General features: G+C 38.9%; 1 protein-coding gene across 1 annotated transcript in view; it reads left to right on the forward strand.

Moving 5' to 3' along the window:
- BIN4 (double-stranded DNA binding protein) overlaps window positions 1–17,284 on the forward strand; it is a 125,967-nt gene extending 108,683 nt beyond the window's left edge. Inside the window, exons 9-11 of the mRNA XM_087666658.1 lie at window positions 2,395–2,528; window positions 16,431–16,493; window positions 16,590–17,284. Of these exons, the coding sequence (XP_087522784.1) occupies window positions 2,395–2,528; window positions 16,431–16,493; window positions 16,590–16,661 (269 nt within the window). The 3' untranslated portion in view covers window positions 16,662–17,284. The remainder of the gene's footprint in view (window positions 1–2,394; window positions 2,529–16,430; window positions 16,494–16,589) is intronic.
- The last annotated feature ends 1,889 nt before the right edge of the window (window positions 17,285–19,173 follow it).

Consider the following 19,173-nt stretch of genomic DNA (forward strand, 5'->3'; position numbering starts at 1 on the left):
TGTTTTTTGTTATGGAAGTCCCATATAGGGTTGTTTTGTACTTTGTATTTTGCCTTGTCATATTTTGTCTTGAGGAGATTTATCAATATAAGTTTTCTCTTCTATCAAAACAGAGAAGAAAATTTTCCAGCATGGAAAAATTATTAGCCCTGACAATTTTTGTTAAAATGCAGCTTTGCTCCTTTTTTAGCTAGCCAGTGGGGATATGTTCTAAAGAACGAGTTGTACTCTAATATACAGACACTCCTCTGTTTTTAGAAAATCCTAGTGACACTAATGCATGTGCCACATGGTGTTGAAAAGATAGACAATGAAGATTCCAGCAGATACACATACAATCAATGTGTGTGCATGTACATAATGATGAACTGAAAGGATACACTTGATGTGTGATGACCCAATTATGTAATAAATGCCAGAAGTGAGTATTTTAAAATACACACCTATATGGGTCACAAACCTTAGTAACCTTGGTTTAAATACTATATTATTAAACCTGAAAGAATGGGGTCAATAGATATTAGAAGTTTAAAGCCTACCTGATTTTGCTTTGTGCTCATTCATGAGCATCCTATTGCCAAGAGAAAGGGGTTTGCTATGTATCAAAGTTAGCTTGCTGGTTTCCTCTTCTTTTCTAAGTTCCATCTGTCTGCTATTGCCACTCTAACCTGATTTTCCCCCTTGTGATTGCATGGGATTTTTATTAGCTCTCATGCCTGCTGCTTTGGTCTTGTCTGAAATGTGTGGACTGTTCTGTGAAGGCATCAGCAACAACGGCTGTTTATTCAGAATCGGGATATCTCACTGTTTGCAGCCTACATCATCGCCCTTTGTTGATCTGTGCTGAGAATCCCAAGAGTAGCATGCAGATGCAGAATTCATGCTCGGAGCCAGTTTCCTTTTGTGATCTTATTTGGTTAATAGAATGCACAAAAGCAGTTGTGAATTGGAAGAAAAACAGGCTGTTTATTGAGATTTGAGAAATGTCATGTTGCACCCTATGTCAGTACCCTTTGTTGATTTGGGATTGAGAATTGAAGAGCAGGGGATGTGCAATGCTGCTGAAACCATGCTTGGAATCAGTTTGCTCTTGTGACTGCATTTTGATTAATAGAATCCACAAGGGAGTTTCATACTAGTTGGTGCAACTTGGCTTTGGTGTGGTAGAGGCCTTTTGGGTCACTTTTACAATGCTAGTTAGCTAATTGTGTATTTGCAATGACCATCAATAATCACTATTGGCTATGTAGGGTCATCTCACTAGAGAGTGGGTTCATAACTTTTCAAAAGTAGTGGAGTTGTTTGGTGAGAGAAGTCTAGTGACTGGGACAACACGGTCTTTTCAAGCAAGGGGGGGTTCTCCTCTAGGTAAGTCCTAAGCCTTTACAAGCAAGGGGGTTGTCCTAGCTCACTTGATTAGAAGGGGGAGTTGGGCCTATGGGAATAGATGTTGTTGTTGTTAGGTTGTGTTTGGGGGGGCACCTACGCCACCATGAAATATTTGACAAATTTTCATGAATACCTTGGACTTGGTCTCTGCTGGACTACTTTGCTGTGTTTTGTTTGCTTGTAGGGCTATGGAATATTGGTGATTGGACGATAATTCACGAGTTTGGCCTTAGCCCCATTCTGTTTGCTTTGACATCATACTGTGATCTAGACATTTTGTATGGTTGAAAACTATTGGGTGGCTTTTAAAAGCTATTCTGCTTTGAATCTTACTATGACTATCTTTGAACATGGGTGAGCCAATATGCTAGCTTGAATTTATCTCGTGAAGCTCTAAGAGTTTTTTTTGCCATCCAAGGCAAGTCTAGTGTCTGACAAGGATTGGGGGTTCTGTGGTTTCAACACATTTTTTATTTCTTTGCACCATTGTAATCTATTGAGAATCAAGAGGGATTGTGAGACGTATTATGCTCTTTATTGAATGTGCTTGGGAGTGCCGGTCATAGGCTGCAAGAGGATGTTAAAAATGGTGGACGACTTGAATGCTGACCTCAATGTCTGCATTGTTGATATAGCCTACTAAGAAGGTGGCGACTCGTCAATCATTTACTTTTATGGTAACAACTTGATCATCTGTTCTTGATCTTAGTCGTAACATGGTTCTAAGGTGTAGTCATGCTGGTCAGTCATCTTAGACTGGCGCAATGCAGGGCATAAGAAGCTAGTGACTCCTCAAGCACTCAAATTTTTTGTCTTAACAACTTGTTCATTTGTTGGTGATTTTATTGTATTATGGTTGTCCGGTGTAATCATGTTGGTGAAGTCATCTCTAACTTGTGTGTTGCGAAGTAATGAAGCTCTTGATAAATTTTTATGAGTATGCTTTAAACTGAATTTCCAGTAATTTGTGACATAAAGTACTAACTGATTCAGTTGTGCATCTAGGCACATTGGAGGGTTTTGGATTTGATTCTGATGAGGATGGAGACTATATACCAGCAGCCACTGAGATGATTAACAATGAGTCCAAAGACAAGAAAGCATTGCTTAATCAAAAGATGAAATCTGACAAGCCCTTGGTATGTAGCTTGAAAATATTATATTAGGTTATGATTCTGCAAGTAAATCAATTAATATCTATTTGATAGCTTCTACAAGATGACTGGAATAAATTAATAAATTTTCACTTCAACAGAAAAATGAGTAGCATGCCTATATAGATGTTGAAATGATGTAGGGATAGCATTCACATGTGTTGCATGTATTCTGATTTTTAATTGCACTTAATTTCATACGTTTAGGGTTTAGGGTTTAAATGATTGATTGTTCCATATAGTGTTGTGTTTACTTGTTTATCTACTTGTTCCATGGATTGTTCCATATATTTCTTGTTTGTTTATTTTGTACTATTATGAGCATTTGAAATGACTAGGAGCATTACAAATAAGAGATCATTGTAAATTTTATCAATTACATAAAGAATGCTTTTCTAGGGTTGAAGATGCATATGATGAGTAGTATATGTATCTGTAATTTTAAGAATGAGTGGAAAGAGTGAGCAAAAGAAGTGCTTTTATTTCCAAACAATGTTTTCTCAAAATATGTGGACTTTGTTGAGAGGAGCATGTGAGCCAGCTGTTGAACAGGCCAACCACTTAGTCCAATGTTGTAGGGTGGAAACATTCGGCTAGAGGCCTAGGATGCTTTGAAGTTCTGTATAAATTGACATAGAAATGCATGTTGGAAATTAGTGACTGTTGGAAATTGAAGTGATCTTGCTGGAGGATGGTGGAAGTAATAGGCTTCTTGGATCTCTAAAAGAGGGTAGATGGGCAAGAACATGCTAGAAAAGGCAGCGGTCTACTGAAGGATGGCACTTTGATCCAATTGTAGGCCACTGCCACATGGCAAGGACTGTTGAACTGCAAAGAGACTTGAATGGAATTCATGCTGAACATTAGTACACAGACATCAGAGGAGGATGATCCAGAGAGAGGCTGAAAGAAATTCAATAGAAGCGAGGGGGACTGATGCCCTACCTGTCAAATACTGAATCAGTCTAGCATACAAGTCTTGCAATTAGAAACTAAGATTGAATATTTGAATTTCAACTGATAATTGATTGCTATGAGAATCTGATGACTGAATGGTTTGACTAGCATAACTAAATATATCACGTCCAACTGGAAATTTGAAAATTTGAAGCTCGCAAAAGATATCCCATGTTAGAGGTGCACTACATTTGCATCTGGACTTTGGAGTACCTTTATGAAATGGAGGGAGAATAATCAAAGGTAGAATGCATTTGAAGAGGAGAAGAAGATCGGGTTTGACTAATTTGTACTGTTTTTCTCTAGTTGCTTCTTGGAGCCCGTTGTACAGAGGACACTTTTTGGGAGGAGCACCTCCACCTTTGTACACCGAATGATTCTTTCAACCATATGAAGGAAGTTGCTACTATGACACTGGCATGCCTATGTCAGATAGACGAGACCACTTGTCTGATCTGTTGTGCCCCATCTTGTTAGTCTGATCTTGTCCAATCTCATTCGATGGTTTCTAGTGACTACTAACACCTAGTGGTCAAAAAGTGGTCATTCAACTAGAGATGTTGGGTGACTGATTCTAGACCCTTGTGGGTTGGACTGTTTGGGCAGCTGAGCTGGCTTAGGGCTTCCTCTCTTCTCGTTCAAATTTCAAATTTCAATACTGCAGCAGCATGGATGACTAGATCTATGTACCAGTTTACATTTGGAGGAGACATAGTGGAGCTTGTGAGGGAATATGTTTATCTGGGAATCACCTTCTCTGGCCCATGATTTACATTGAGAGGGGCATCAGAGGCACATTTGCCATGAGGCTATGCAACACTAAGGACACTTGAGAGTCAATGTGTTCACATACATTTTTGGGACCTCACACCAAACTATGGTTGTTTGACACCCTAGTTACACCTACACTACTATATGGAGCAGAGGTATGGGGCTGCAGCTTGTACCACAGGGGTCTCAGTCCACTCATTGATCAAACCAAAATAGAGAGAGATTACTATGATGGCTAGGATAGCATGGAAAGGCCATTGATCATAATGATAGCATGTATGACTAGGAGTAAACCCTCCACCCCACATCCCATTGTCAAAGCAGAGCTGGGGGTAGCATCTATAGTCATGGAGGCACTCTTTAGGGCAGTGATGTTTTGCCATAGGTTATCGTATCTCCCACGTCATAGATACTCCAGATTGGAACTAACTTCATCTAGACAACTAGCGTCTGAGAGCGAGAAGAATTGTTGGTTTTCACAGATGACTATTTGGATGAGCCTACATTGTTTGGATATTGATCGCTGCCTTTTACCTTTGACTACAGTTTTGATTGCCTTGCACTGCTCTCAATCGACCAAAGCTCCTGAACCAGGTGGTTAGATCTGATATCTTGAGATCCGAGGATTGAGACAGTGAGGACATGGATCCACCCACCAATCCCTCTAGGATGTTGAATGGAGTTCTGTTTGGAGTCACTTGTTGTATCTCTCTAATGATGGATTCCGTATTCGGCCAGCATACATGGACATCCATCTCTTCCACAACATGTAGGTTGCTATCAGATAGATTTGTACCTCCTCCCATAGACTATAGATGAAGTGAGGTAGATGGACAGATACTCAAGTACAGGATAGGACTTGCTAGCTTTGTGGCCGAGAGCTTGAGACAGAGGAGCATTACATATGCAGATGTACAATATAGTGTGACATATGAAGACGATATCATTGCCTCTTATGTGATGGTTTTAGACATTTTTGTCCTATTTTGGAGTACAAGGACCAGAGATGCCTGGGTCTTTTCCTCTTGGAGCTCCAAACGCGTAGCACAATACCATTGCGAGACAGGCGACTGACTTACCTAGAGGGACTCACATAGAGAGTAGTGATAGAATTTTTTCATAGATCTGATATTACTACCTATCATGAGGACATGTTTTTTTGAAACCTTACTTACAATGTGGATTAATTTTTACCACTTGGTTAAGTAAATGTTACACATGTGAGGTGTAATTGGGGTTAGAGTAAATTTACGAGCTTGGGACCCGAGGAAATCATGGGATGTCAAAGGCAAAAGTTGCTATAAGTTATGCTGCACAGGTACTTGGTGGTATCTGGTGTGAGTTGTTGGCCTAGGTCATTCATTTGGCCATAAGTTGATGACATTAGAGAAGTGGCGTTTAATGGTACCTAACGCCAATCTGATGGTCAGAGATGATACAGAGACATTCGAGAATGGAAGTTGCCTAGCCAATTTAATTATTGGCCAGTCAGATTATTTTTCAGGGCACCAAAATAATTATTAGATTAATTTTCTGTATTTAAAGATTAAAAATTAATATTTAATTGTGGATAATACCAAAAAAACCATTTGGGAAGGCGCATTCAGCTTGCAAGAGGAAGGGAGGAGATGCTGTTGGTTTGATTCGCAGACCTCGGAGGATCTTTTGAGACAGCCAGGGGCAAGACAAGACCAATTAACAATATGTGGCAGCATCTATAAGGGTAGTAGCAGTAAATGATTGATTTTCTTCAGTTCTTTATATCTACAAGCTGTTGAGACATTGCAGCAGTAGTAAATGACAGATTTTCTTCAGTTTTTCGCGAAGAAGTCTGAATTTTCTCTCTCCTCATCATTCTCTCTCATCTTGTACTTGGTGGTATCTGGTGTGAGTTGATGACATTAGAGAAGTGGCGTTTAATGGTACCTAACGCCAATTTGATGGTCAGAGATGACACAGAGACATTCAAGAATGGAAGTTGCCTAGCCAATTTAATTATTGGCCAGTCAGATTATTTTTCAGGGCACCAAAATAAGTATTAGATTAATTTTCAGTATTTAAAGACTGAAAATTAATATTTAATTGTGGATAATACCAAAAAAACCATTTGAGAAGGCGTATTCAGCTTGCAAGAGGAAGGGAGGAGATGCTGTTGATTTGATTCGCAAACCTCGGAGGACCTTCTGAGACAGCCAGGGGCAAGAGAAGACCAATCAACAGCATGTGACAGCATCTATAAGGGTAGTAGCAGTAAATGATTGATTTTCTTCAGTTCTTTATATCTACAAGCTGTTGAGACTTTACAGTAGTAGTAAATGACAGATTTTCTTCAGTTTTTTGCGAAGAAGTCTGAATTTTCTCTCTCCTCATCATTCTCTCTCATCTTCGAGTCTTTCTACGCCTTGCTCCGAAGACAGCATTGAGATCACCAGAGGTTTAGAAATGTTAGATTTCTTTGTTGTAAACCCTAATCAACAGCATAATTTAGGGTTTAGCAGCAACCTCGGGAAGCTACTAGAAGTTGGAAGCTCCAAGACTTGGATTCAATAGGGCTGAAGCTGTTTTTAGTCAAATTCAAGTAGAGGCACCAACAAATCAATGAATTTGGGGTATTTTCCATCTCCATCAAAGGGGACGAAGGCCAATTGATTGCTTGAATCAAGGGGCAAATTAGATTAAAGACTTACTGGTCATTTTGGACAACAAGGGGAGTTGGAATACCAAAAGGGATTGGGAGAATCCCATTGTACATCAACTTCTTCTTCAATTAAGTTAAAGAAATACCGAAAGTGGCGCTAGTTTTGGGGACAACACGGTGTCCAAGATTGTAAGTTAATTTGCATTTCTCAATTTTGTAATAAATGTTACTGCTGTAACTAAGTTGTAATTAGGAAATTCGACCCATCCACGGAAGGAAGATTGGTTTCATGGTTCCATTGCATGGATTACCACTCAATCCCTTGATTTGGTAGGCTCAAGGCACCTGATTGTACGCCAAAGCTTTGTGCTAGTGCTGATTTTTACTCTCAATTGGGAAATTACAGCAATATGTCTTCATACAGTGAGATGACTCAAGCAGTGATGGTGCATCTTAGTATGATTATTCACATGGGAATGAAGGAAATACAATGCGTGACCTTGGACAAGGCTCAAACCATGGACAAGGCTCAAACCATGGACAGTAAGCTGAAATGTTGCTGTTGGGTAAGATGCACGGCCTCCAGGGCATAAGGAGGTTGATGACTAGCAAAGTGAAGAGAAATTTGATGACTAGTTCAAGAATCAGATGATAACAACAGAAAATCTCTTTGCTGAATTGACAAAGGATCCTCAATTTACCTGATTTTTGAATGCTCTAAAGAAGGACAGGAAAGGCATGAATAAGAGGACGTCTTTTACACGTTTGAGATAGCAAGATGTAGTGAAGATAATGCCAAACCCTTCATTTGAAGCTTCCAAAGATATTAATGAAATAAAACAGTTGGTACTTATGGGGTAAGGAATGAAAATGCAAGGCCATCACGGGAGAGCCAATCCAATGGATTTTGGACAGTTAGGCATGCATGCTATGATGGGGTAGCTAAGATATTTTGGTGGAAGCACGCTTTTTCATGCTATGGTTGAACAAGGACCGCATATGGGAATGCATGGCACGAATCCCTATCGTATACAGCAACCAATGCATTGTGTGCAAGGCCCAATGTATTCGGGTATGACTGGAAATATGTAAAACCCTATGTATGGTAGCATTGGCTTGATGCTTGGGGCACAAAGTAGCACGTTTGGTATTGCATCCCTTGCACCCCCGAATGCTTATGGGGCACAAGGAATGAATGTTGGTCATGCAAATGCTTCGTTTGGCATTGGTTTTGATATAAATTCAGCAAATGTACCCTTTTTGCAATAGCCAATGTATGACAACTTGACACCTAGAGGTGGAAAGCAGTGAAGTTTGAGTCCTTTAGTGGTATACAAGATAGACTGAAAGCTTTGACTTTCATTCAGTAGTTTGATGCAGCCTATTAAGGGGGGAACTTCATGGAGTCCTCGAAGATTCGAAAGGCAGTCACTTTCTTGAAAGAGAATGTATTATAGTGGTGGGTACAATTCAATCAAATGTTTGCATCGAATTGGTTGATAAGTACCTTTGAGGTGGACATCATAACTGCATGGAATAAGATGGATGCTAAGGAATGTAAGAATTTGGAGCAATATAATAAGAAGTTTTGGGATGCATTGCTGCTTATTACTTCTTATTGCCCCGTACCCCTTCATAAGCAAGTAGAAAAATATGTTTGTGGCTGCCCAAAGAAATCAGGGATTTTGGTATTAAATCCACTGTGTCTAGCATGTCCCAGCTCATAGAGACTGCTACTATAGCCGACACTTTGCTGCGTGGGAAGGATTTGGGCTTCCTAGAGAGTAGGGAGAAGCCGAATAAAAAGTTGGCTGATGGTTAAGCATTCTAGCAACTTACGACATGAGGTTCACTTGTTTCTGATGTTTATAACCGTTCGTTCATTAAAAGTTTTTACCCTTTTTTTCTTATTAAGAGGACATATGGGACTCTTTGCTACTTTACTAGGTGGTTTTGGTATATTCAAGTATTTCCTAGACCAGTGTGCTTTGGTCTCCCTTCGCCTCCTTTCACAAACTAACTTCCTTCGGATTAGTTATGTTTCTTGTCCACTGTACCGGAAAATCGGGTAACATCTTTGCCACGGAAGAAGAGAGGAGAGAAAAGTAAAAGATTGTTGTTGATTATGTTAACCATAGTAGGATCAAAATGAGAAAAGGGGCAGATCTGAAAAGCAGCCTGAAAAGTGGTCAAAATAGCAAAGAAAGGGCTAGAAAACATTGACAAAGCGGTAGGGAATTGATGGTTGCAAATAAATGCTTTATTTGTGAACATGAGAGTCACATTGTAAGGGACTATCCCAATAGACAACAAGCTGGAAAATCAGAAAATCAAGAATATTCTAAAGAAAAAAAGCCCAAAACATCAGTGGAACTGGTGCTCGATGTTGTTAGTGATCGACCCAATGATGATGCCAATGAGTTGTGCAAAGCATGGGGGAAAATTAGGAATCAACATGCATTGATTTTCTTTGATAATGGTGCATGAGCCAACTTCATCTTTGTTGACACGGCCCTTGTCTAGGCATCAAAGAGGATGAGATAGGATCCATGGGGGAAGTTGGAATGGCATGCAAAGCTCGTCACATTGCTCATTGGAAAGCTTCTGTTGCATAAACAAGGATAGGTGGACAACAAAGATTTTTTCATTGCTCCGCTTGAGGGTTGTGATGTATTGCTTGGTATGCCATGGTGTCACTGTATGTATGCAGTGATTGATTCTCCTGCAAAAAAGATCACTATTCAGTGTAAGGGAAATGTACTCACACTTGATGTAAAGTTGAAAGATGAATCTGTCCTTGTTATATATACAGTTGTTATTTCTAAAGTAATGAAAAATCATCTTTCAGCATACTTGGCTTTTACCAAGGATAAAGATGATAGTGAGAATGTTGGGAACTTGTCTGAATTAGAGAAGTATTGCATGTCATTTTTGAAAATGTATGCTGATTGCTTCTCTTAGTCACTTCCAGGGCCGCTACTGCTTGAAAGGCCAGAAGATTATGACACAGATCTTATCCTTGAAAATAGCCTATCTAATAAGCCACCCTACAAAGTCAGTGCAGCTCAACAAGAGGAGATTATGAGTCAAGTAAATGAGCTATTAGAAAAAGTGCATCCTTTTTGTTCTCCAGTACTTTTGGCGCAGAAAAAAGATGGTTCATAGCATATGTGCATTGATTATCGTGCTCTGAACAAGATCACAATAAAGAATCGCTTTTCAATTCCTCGGATGAATGATGTTATGGATAGATTGCAAGGGACAACTATATTTAGCCATATAGATTTGAAAAGTGGGTATCATCAAATACACATTAGATCGGAAGATATGCCTAAGACATATTTTAGGGCATCTTTTGGATTGTATGAGTTTCTTGTTATGCCTTTTGGACTTATGAATGCTCTTGCGACTTCTAATCGGATGATGGATTGTATCTTTAGGCCACAGAGAGGATTTGTGGACACTTTGATGACATGATTGTCTATTCAAAGAACGAGGTAGAGCATAGAAAACACTTGGACATTGTGTTCAATGAACTGTGTGAGCATAGATTGCCTATCAATGACAAGAAAGTGAATTCTTCTTGTGCGAAATTCACTTTTTTGGGACATATTATATTGACTGATGGTATTCGCATGGACCTTGCAAAGGTTGAGGCAATACAATCATGGCCACCTATGAGGAATGTGCATGAGATCTGTAGCTTCTTGGGTTTATGTTCTTATTACAGGAAGTACGTATATGGGTTTGTTGAAATTGCATCTCCATTGCATGCTTTGCAAAAGAGGGATGTGCCATTTAGATGGACAGCAGTGGAAATTTCAGCATTTGAAAAGTTGAAGGAAAAGATGACTTCAAATCCTGCGCTTGTGTTGCTCGATTTAAGAAAGTCATTCATAGTTCAATGTGATGCATGTGGTAACAACATTGCGGCTGTTCTTATGCACGATGGACGAGTTGTGACCTATGAGAGCTGAATTCTCCACGATGGAGAAAAAGAATTTGTAGATCTATTGTAAAGAGCTCTTGATTGTAATTCATGTACTGTCTACGTGGAAACAATATTTGTTGGGGGATTGATTTTAGAGTATAGATAGACCATTAAACTTTGAGGTCCTTTTTGATGTAGACAAAGTTGTCAGAGAAGCATATGAGATGGGCAAATTTTCTCTCTATGTTTTATTTTCAGATTTTATATATTGATGGTAAAAAGAATGTTGTGGCTGATGCACTGTCATATAGGCCACAAATTTCAGCGGTCAGCATGGTTTATCACACCGAGTTAGATGTCGTGAAAGAGCAATATGTTGCCAATCCAGACTTTGCCAATGTTTATGATAAGCTTTGGAATGGCCAAAGGCATGAATACTTTGTGCTAAGAGATGGATTTTTGATGATGCATGGATGAATGTGTGTCACAAAGCAGTTCAAGTATAGAGTTATCATTGAAAGTCAAGCTCCTCTGTATTGAGGACACAAAGCTACTGATGCCACGGTCAAGGCAGTGGAGCATTTTTTTTATCAGCCAGCTTTGAGGCATGATGTAGAATAATTTGTCAAGACATGTATCGTATGCTAGAAGGTAAAGCATGATAGGCAAAAGATGTCGGGTTTGTTGCAGCCCTTGCCCATTTCAGATAGGCCTTGGCAGAGCATTGCAATGGACTTTATTTTTGAGCTTCCTAAGACATCTACATAGAATGATGGCATATGGAGTATCATTTGTAGGTTTATCAAACAAGCCCATTTCATTTCGGTGAGAAAGAAAATAAAGGCTGATCATATGGCGTGATTGTTTTTACATCACATCTTTAAGTATCATGGTATGTCAGAGTTGATCATTAGTGATCAAGACCCGTGGATGACTAGTTTATTTTGGAAGGGGTTATTTGAGAATATGGGTATGACGCTGAAATTCTCACAATCCTTCCATCTGCAGATAGATGGTCAGTTTGAGGAAGCAAAATTCACAATGTTAGATCTTTTGAGGTACTATGTTTCAAACCACAAGACACAGTGGGAGTAGTATTTTCCCTTGGTTGATTTGCTTACAATATAGTTTATAGTTCTACGAGCAAAGCTCCATTTGAGATGGTTGAGCGTGGCAAGAAGGTACCATCTATTTTGCAAACTAAAGATAAGATCTTTGAAACTGATCGTTATGTGGAAAACTTGGATGTAGCCTATGCAAATATAAAATATGCACTTCAGAGATCACAAGAAAAGCAAAAGAGGGTAGGTGATCACCATAGACGTGCTTCGCAGTTTGCAGAGCCGACTTTAGTTCGGGTTTCGTCAGGTTCAGCAGAGCAAGGGTCCAGAGTATTGCGTGATGCTTAAGGGGGAGGTAGCACTTCCACTCCTCCAATTATGGATAACTCTCATATGTAGTGGATCTCGGATGTATTCGGAATGCATCCAAGGTATTGCGCTAACAGCATGTTTGCCATGAGGTCACTACTTAATGTACTAGTTACTGTGAGATGTATACAAATGAGTATGAGTTTTACGCAGGCACTGGAACTATACTTTTGTAACAGCTTATGATCAATTTGGCATGAATTTTGCCTTAATTTTGAGACGAATTTTGATCCGTTTCAGCTTAGTTTTTTATCAGCTCGAGAACGGTTTATGGTCACTTTTGGGATCAGTTTTGCATTGATTGTTGGCTAGTTTTTGCAATGAGTTTGTGATCAGTTTGGGGTCACGTTTGCAGCAGTTTGTGATTAGTTCTCAGATCAATAAGTGATCAATTTATGATCAAATTATGCTCAGTTTTCAATAGTTAACATCTGGTTCCATGGACAACAGCATATATTTTGATGCCATTGATGTTTTAGCCATGGTTTATGCTTGATTATGCTATGCTATGGTGTGGTTTTGCTAGATGAGTTGAGCCCATGAGAAATAGACATGTCATATGATAATTTGGCAATGTTTTTAAGATTATTTGAAAGTCTTATGTTATGTTATGATTGATTGGTAATTTTCAGCATGTGTTGGGCATATGGAATGGTTGAGCAAAAGTGCGTAATGTTGTGTTAACTACGATGCCTTTTGAAAATTCAAATCCATTATTTTACTTTTGATGCATCCGATAATGCAATCGAGGACGATTGCAAGGATTTTAAGGGGAAGGGTTGTCATGAGCATATGTATTTTTGAAACCTTACTTAAGATGTGGATTAATTTTTAATCACATGGTTAAGTAAATGTTGCACATGTGAGGTGTAACTGGAGTTAGAGTAAATTTACGAGCCTGGGACTCGAGGAAATCATGAAATGTCAAAGGTAAAAGTTACTGTAAGTTATGCTGCATAGGTACTTGGTGCTAGTTGTTGGCCTAGGTCATTCATTTGGCCATAAGTGTTAGTTGGTGACACTAGAGAAGTGGTGTTTAATGGTACCTAACACCAATTTGATGATTAGAGATGACGGAGAGACACTCAAGAATAGAAGTTGCCTAGCCAATTTAATTATTGGCTAGTTAGATTATTTTTCAGGGCACCGAAATAATTATTAGATTAAATTTCAGTATTTTAAGATTGAAAATTAATATTTAATTATGGATAAGACTTGGAAAACCATTTGAAAAGGTTGCCACTTGTTAAAAATGCCCATGTGTAAGATTGAACGCATAAGTACTTGGTGCCAGTTTTTTGTGACACTAGAAAAGTGGCGTTTAATGGTACCTAACGCTAATCTGATGGTCAAAGATGATGCAAAGATACTTGGGAATTGAAAGGGCACCGAAATAATTATTAGATTAATTTTTAGTATTTAAAGATTGAAAATTAATATTTAATTATGGATAATTCTAGGAAAACCATTCGGAAAGGTTGCCACTTGTCAAAAATGCCCAGCAAGATTGAACGCATAAGTACTTGGTATCAGTTGTTAGCCTAGGTCATTCATTTGGTCTTAAGTGTCAGTTGGTGATATTAGAGAAGTGGCGTTTAATGGTATCTAACGCCAATTAGATGGTCAAAGATGATATAGAGTCACTTGAGAATGGAAGTTCCCTAGCCAATTTAATTATTGGCCATCCAATTTATTTTTCAGGGTATCGAAATAATTATTAGATTAATTTTCAACATTTAAAGATTGAAAATTAATAATTAATTATGTTGGAAAAACCATTTGGGAAGGCTGTCACTTGTCAAAAATGCCCATGCAAGACTAAAAAACGTCTTTAGAGGTTGGAGAGGGGCATTTTAGTGTATTTAGCTTGCAAGAGGGAGGGAGGAGATGCTGTTGGTCTGATTTGCAGCCATTGCAGGTCCTTCTGAAGCAGTCAGGGGCAAGAGAAGACGAATCAATTTGAGGTGCATTCCCAAGCAAATGTGTATCCCCAAATCTAACAATGGTACGATAGGTGTGAAGGAGAGTGTGACCGGTCTTAGGAAATCCAAAGGGTAGTGAACCACATTTCAGCAAACACTTAACTGAGCATAACCATAAATTCAGCAAGAGGAAGCCACACAACTGGAGCTAGAGCTCCTACACTACACATGACACTTGCTGCTCCAAAGCTTGGTACCCCTTTCTGTATTTCTTTAGAGTATATGCAAAACACATAGGTTCCTTGAGTTAAATTAGTCCTTTAGCACTCATTTCACCCCTTATTTGAAAAAGAGAGATCTCCTCACTAGCTCTCAATGGAGCTGACTGGATGTCCTTAACTCACAGTTGTTGCATTCCTTCACGACTGTTGAGTCACCATCTTCCTCTCCCAGTCAAGCCCATGGTTCTTAATTGAGTATCTGAGCATCCCTAAGTGTATGTGATAAGGTGTGCATGTGCAGTTGATGGTGCTCTCTCACAATGTGTTTGCCATGTGTGTACAATGATGGTTTGATTAGTGTATCATCCCACCCATGTGCATGAAGTAACTGGGATCTAGGGAGATGACCCCCATATGCAGTGTTCAAGGAGCAATAGTGCATGCAGCATGCAGCATGCATCCCATTTTGGTGGTGTGCAAAGTTAGTTATGGAGTTACCTGCATTGTTTGGTGTTCAATGTCCTTACTCCTTTCACCTCAGTATCCTTGCAAAAAGCTACTAGTCTTGAAATAATATGTGAGATCATAAAGTGAGACGTTTTTAGAAGAACTTGTGACTACTAAACGTACTGCCTTTTTAGGTTTCTTCGAGTTATTAGACTCTATGCTACTAACAAAGCAATGCTTAGTGTCCTATCTAACTATGCACAGTGCTTGTAGTTAGGGCCATCTTTGCTTTTGACAAGAAAGGTTATGAATGAAATTGAAAATGGAAAAAAACAGAAGATAGGGCTGAACCTGTTATCATACGAGATAGGGCTGAACCTGTTACCATATGAGATGTTGGAAAGCGGGAGAGGTGAACCCTGAGGGAAAGTGAGACTCAAAGAGGGAGAAATGCACAAGAGAATGATTCTTAATGTACCTGTCTAACGCTTGCCTCTTGATTGCGTCATTCATCAGGGACTTGGCTCCAACCAGTTGTTCAGTACTCAACAGAATAGAATCAGAGAGGGGCTTTAGTCTTTGGGGGATTCTCTAGCCAACATCTCTTCTACTTCCTTCTTTTCAACATCCTTGAATTCAGCTTTCAAACCACTACAGAGGGGGAGATATTCCGTTCTGAAAGTATCAAAACTCATTCTTCTTAGGATCGTTGTGCCAACATTATAATAATACCATCTTCTGAGGGTTTCAATAGTGTATGTTGTAAAAAACACTCTGTCTACTAACTTCCAGTGGGTTTCTAATTGGACAAACAGAAGATAGGCACGAGTTTTTATGAAGCCACTTATGTAGTTTTCCCATCAGTTGCACTGTATAAGCTTGTGCAGAGAGTACATCTGGCATCTGCAATCTGGTGTAACTGATTGTGGTCTAGTTGAAGGTACCAAATATTACATAGAAGGTTTTTCCAGTAGAGAGGTAACCTTGCAGAGTCCCTGTTCTGCACATGTCCAATGCAAAATGCAGTCGATTGATGCACATTATTGGTGGCGTTTTGCCACAAAGAAGTTTAGCACTGCATTCTTGGAAATTTCTTTCTCAGAGACACAAATACTTGGATATCAATAAGTACTTGACGGGGGAAATGCTTTCCTCCATGTCAATCTGTTTTCCTGGGAGTGCTCTGTACAGAATCTGATAAACGACATCAGTATCAGGGCACTTGTGTACAAAGCCTAGCTTGCTATTGAGGATGCTGAACCTGGAGACTTCACAAGCTGATAGTACAGAATCCATTGTCTGCTGTAGATTGTGAAACAGATGCTTTTCTTTCTGCCCAAGAGCCAACAAAGAAACTTAAGCTTTGCTCAACTGCATAAAACACAGGAGAGCGAGTATCTGTGGTGCCATTATGCTATTTTAATATCCCTTCAACAGCCTGCAATTCTGTCAAAATAAACTAGTGAATGTGCAATGTTTGTTTCCCGTGCCATTGTGTATTTCCATGCATCGTCTTGTTCCTATCTTGTATTTTAGACGTCAATACTAATAAGCAAACTGATTAATGTAGAAATCAGCAAAAGTTACGATAAGGAAATCAGGAAAGGGAGGAACCTCCAGAAGTACTGGAAAGGTAATGCTTGATGGGTTTGATTTGGTTGTGTGGCTTGATCAGCAACATTTGCTGTTTCTAACTGATGCTAGTAACTGTATGTTTCTTACATCTCAGAGTGGTGGTGCAAGGAAACTCAGTGCAGCTGGCAAGGGAGTGAAGAAAAAGTCACAGAAACGAGGCAAGTGATCGCATAGAAGCAGCCATGCGTCTGGAACATCATAGGGGGCGATGGAGTTTTACTTTGTCTATGATAAAGCGTGGCAGACGGCACGTTGTAAAGACTATGATATATCTTTAGATTGATTGGATAGAAAACCACAGATTGACCAAAGATGTAAACCCTTTACCCTCCTTGTAACCTACAAGCAATCAAATATTGTAATCTACAATCGATCAAGGGTTCAGGTATGATCTGCTTCAGCTCAACATTTGCAGAGAAAATATATCAAATAATTTAGGCATAGCACAATGAATCAAGAGTCTCCAAAGTGGCAGTTTGGAGTCTTATACAACACTGTGATGATCCGCTACTGATGTATATTTTATGTACTATATTCCGTGCTCAAAAGCCACATGTATATTCATGGGAAGAGCCAGGTTATATACTCGTCGACAGTGACTTCACTTTGATGTCAACGACTTTCATCAAATATGACTTTCAAGTAAGTGTCAATGATCCATGCATGATGCATATGACGAGGTTTCATCGTTCTTGTATTCTGAACTTGTTGATTTGACTAGACTATATAGCAACTTGATGTTACTAGTCTTCCTCGTGCAACCATGTGTTATCAAATGTGCACTCATGTAGTTCAAGATATGCAACCATGTAAGGAGCATTGTGTATTAATATCACATGTTTAAGTAGAATTGAAATCAAGCCTTCCTGAATTGAATGCTCTTTCGAATGGTGTACAAGAGCTCAAACGTGAAATATTTTTAGGCAAGATTTTGCAAAAATGACTAAGCATTGAGGTTCATCAAATTCTATGAGTGTATAGGTAAGACGCTTTAGCATGTGTATACTAAACATGAAATTATTATTCTACTTTTAAACATACGAAAATAATTGATCGCACACCTTTGTAGGTGTATTGTTAAGATGTATACAATTGCCGAATTAAAATAATTATACTAGTGTATCATTTATCCATCCATCCATATATTTGTCCATCCTTCACATTCATCTGTGTATATCCAAACTGATCTCTTAAAAAAAAAGATCCATCTGCCTATATACATTTGTTATATCCATCTACTTTGGTGACATACATCTAACACAATAGCTAAAGCAACACGAATGCATTGGTCATGCACTAGAGCATCGTCTTTTTGTTTCCTAAAAGAAATACCAAAATGTACTTTGGTACATATGGAACTAATGCAATATAGTTTATCTATGAGCCCTTTCTTCACAGGGGATATTGAGACATTTGGATGCACTATACTCATGCACATGACAATGGGATCTCAATGAGCCTTTGTAAAATCTATTGTTATCCTCTATCACTAGATTTTTCTTGCTCCTATTGTAGTGCCCTATTGTGAGATCTCTTTTGTATTTACATCTCTATGATGATGCTTCTTAGAAAATGCAATGAATTTTTGATGTTCAAGGGGGATTCTATTCTTAAGATGGGGTTCCTCCATAGGTTCTCTACTCGTGATGGATATTGTTTTATTGGATTACACTCCATGCGCTCTAGTTGTAGTCCCTATATGTTTGGTCCATTATCTTGTGCTCTCACCTTCCATAGACGTGTGGATGGCAACCCAACAAATCACTTAGGGTAGGTCCAAGATTCCTAGTTACGAGTCCCTTTATAAAATCAAAAGGTCAATCCTTTGTGTGTGGATGCGAAGATTGCAAAAGGGTGCTCATTAGCCCTAATCATTTTAGTAGGCCTTTTTTGTTCTTGTAAGGTCAAGTTCTCTACACCTCTCTTCTCATATGTTACTTGTAGTTAATTCTTGCTTCTCAAGAGTGAGAGGTAGGGTTGGGTCTTTTGCTGCTTGAACTTTCTAATTTAAGACACCTGTTTTTAATCAATTAGGATGGAAGTAATCTTTGAGTAAAGACACATTTGCACATTTGAGTTTCGTCAATCCTTCGCGTGTAGATGTGAAGATTGTTTGTTAATACAAAGGGGTCAAATTTGTACATGATACATAGTATTGAGTTAATCAAATTAATGGAACAATCATTGTTATGCTAACACTCCACATGATGCATAACACCCTCTCTCCTTTGTTATAGTTGCACAGATGGACCCTAGACAAGGCATCTACAAATATCATATATACACCTATGACTTGCACCCAACTCTTTTAACAATGACAAATGCATTCCTTAGCCAAGGCAAAGTGAGAAGTCCAATAATAGTGGACAATCCATTCCAATTGCCACGCAAAGGAGCCTTAATCCTTCAACTTGTTGCTATTCTAAAAACCACCATCAACTCAAACGCTAATACCTAGTCTATGGAGCATTGCATTCATGACAATTTATGAACTATGTTTATTAGCATAGACTGTAGGCACTATTAGCATTGCCCTTGAGTGCATATGCTATTACAATGGTATGGTGTTTGACAACATGGTGCCTATCCCCAAAAATTCTCTCTACTTGAGTTAATTGGTCCATTTTTACACTTAATAATTAAGAGTTCTTTAGTTTGCTTGAAGTTCACTTTTTTTT

The sequence above is a fragment of the Lygodium microphyllum genome, chromosome 25 (genome assembly GCF_053477565.2).
Source record: "Lygodium microphyllum isolate KBCC chromosome 25, Lygodium_microphyllum_v1.1.10, whole genome shotgun sequence".
Taxonomy (NCBI): domain Eukaryota; kingdom Viridiplantae; phylum Streptophyta; class Polypodiopsida; order Schizaeales; family Lygodiaceae; genus Lygodium; species Lygodium microphyllum.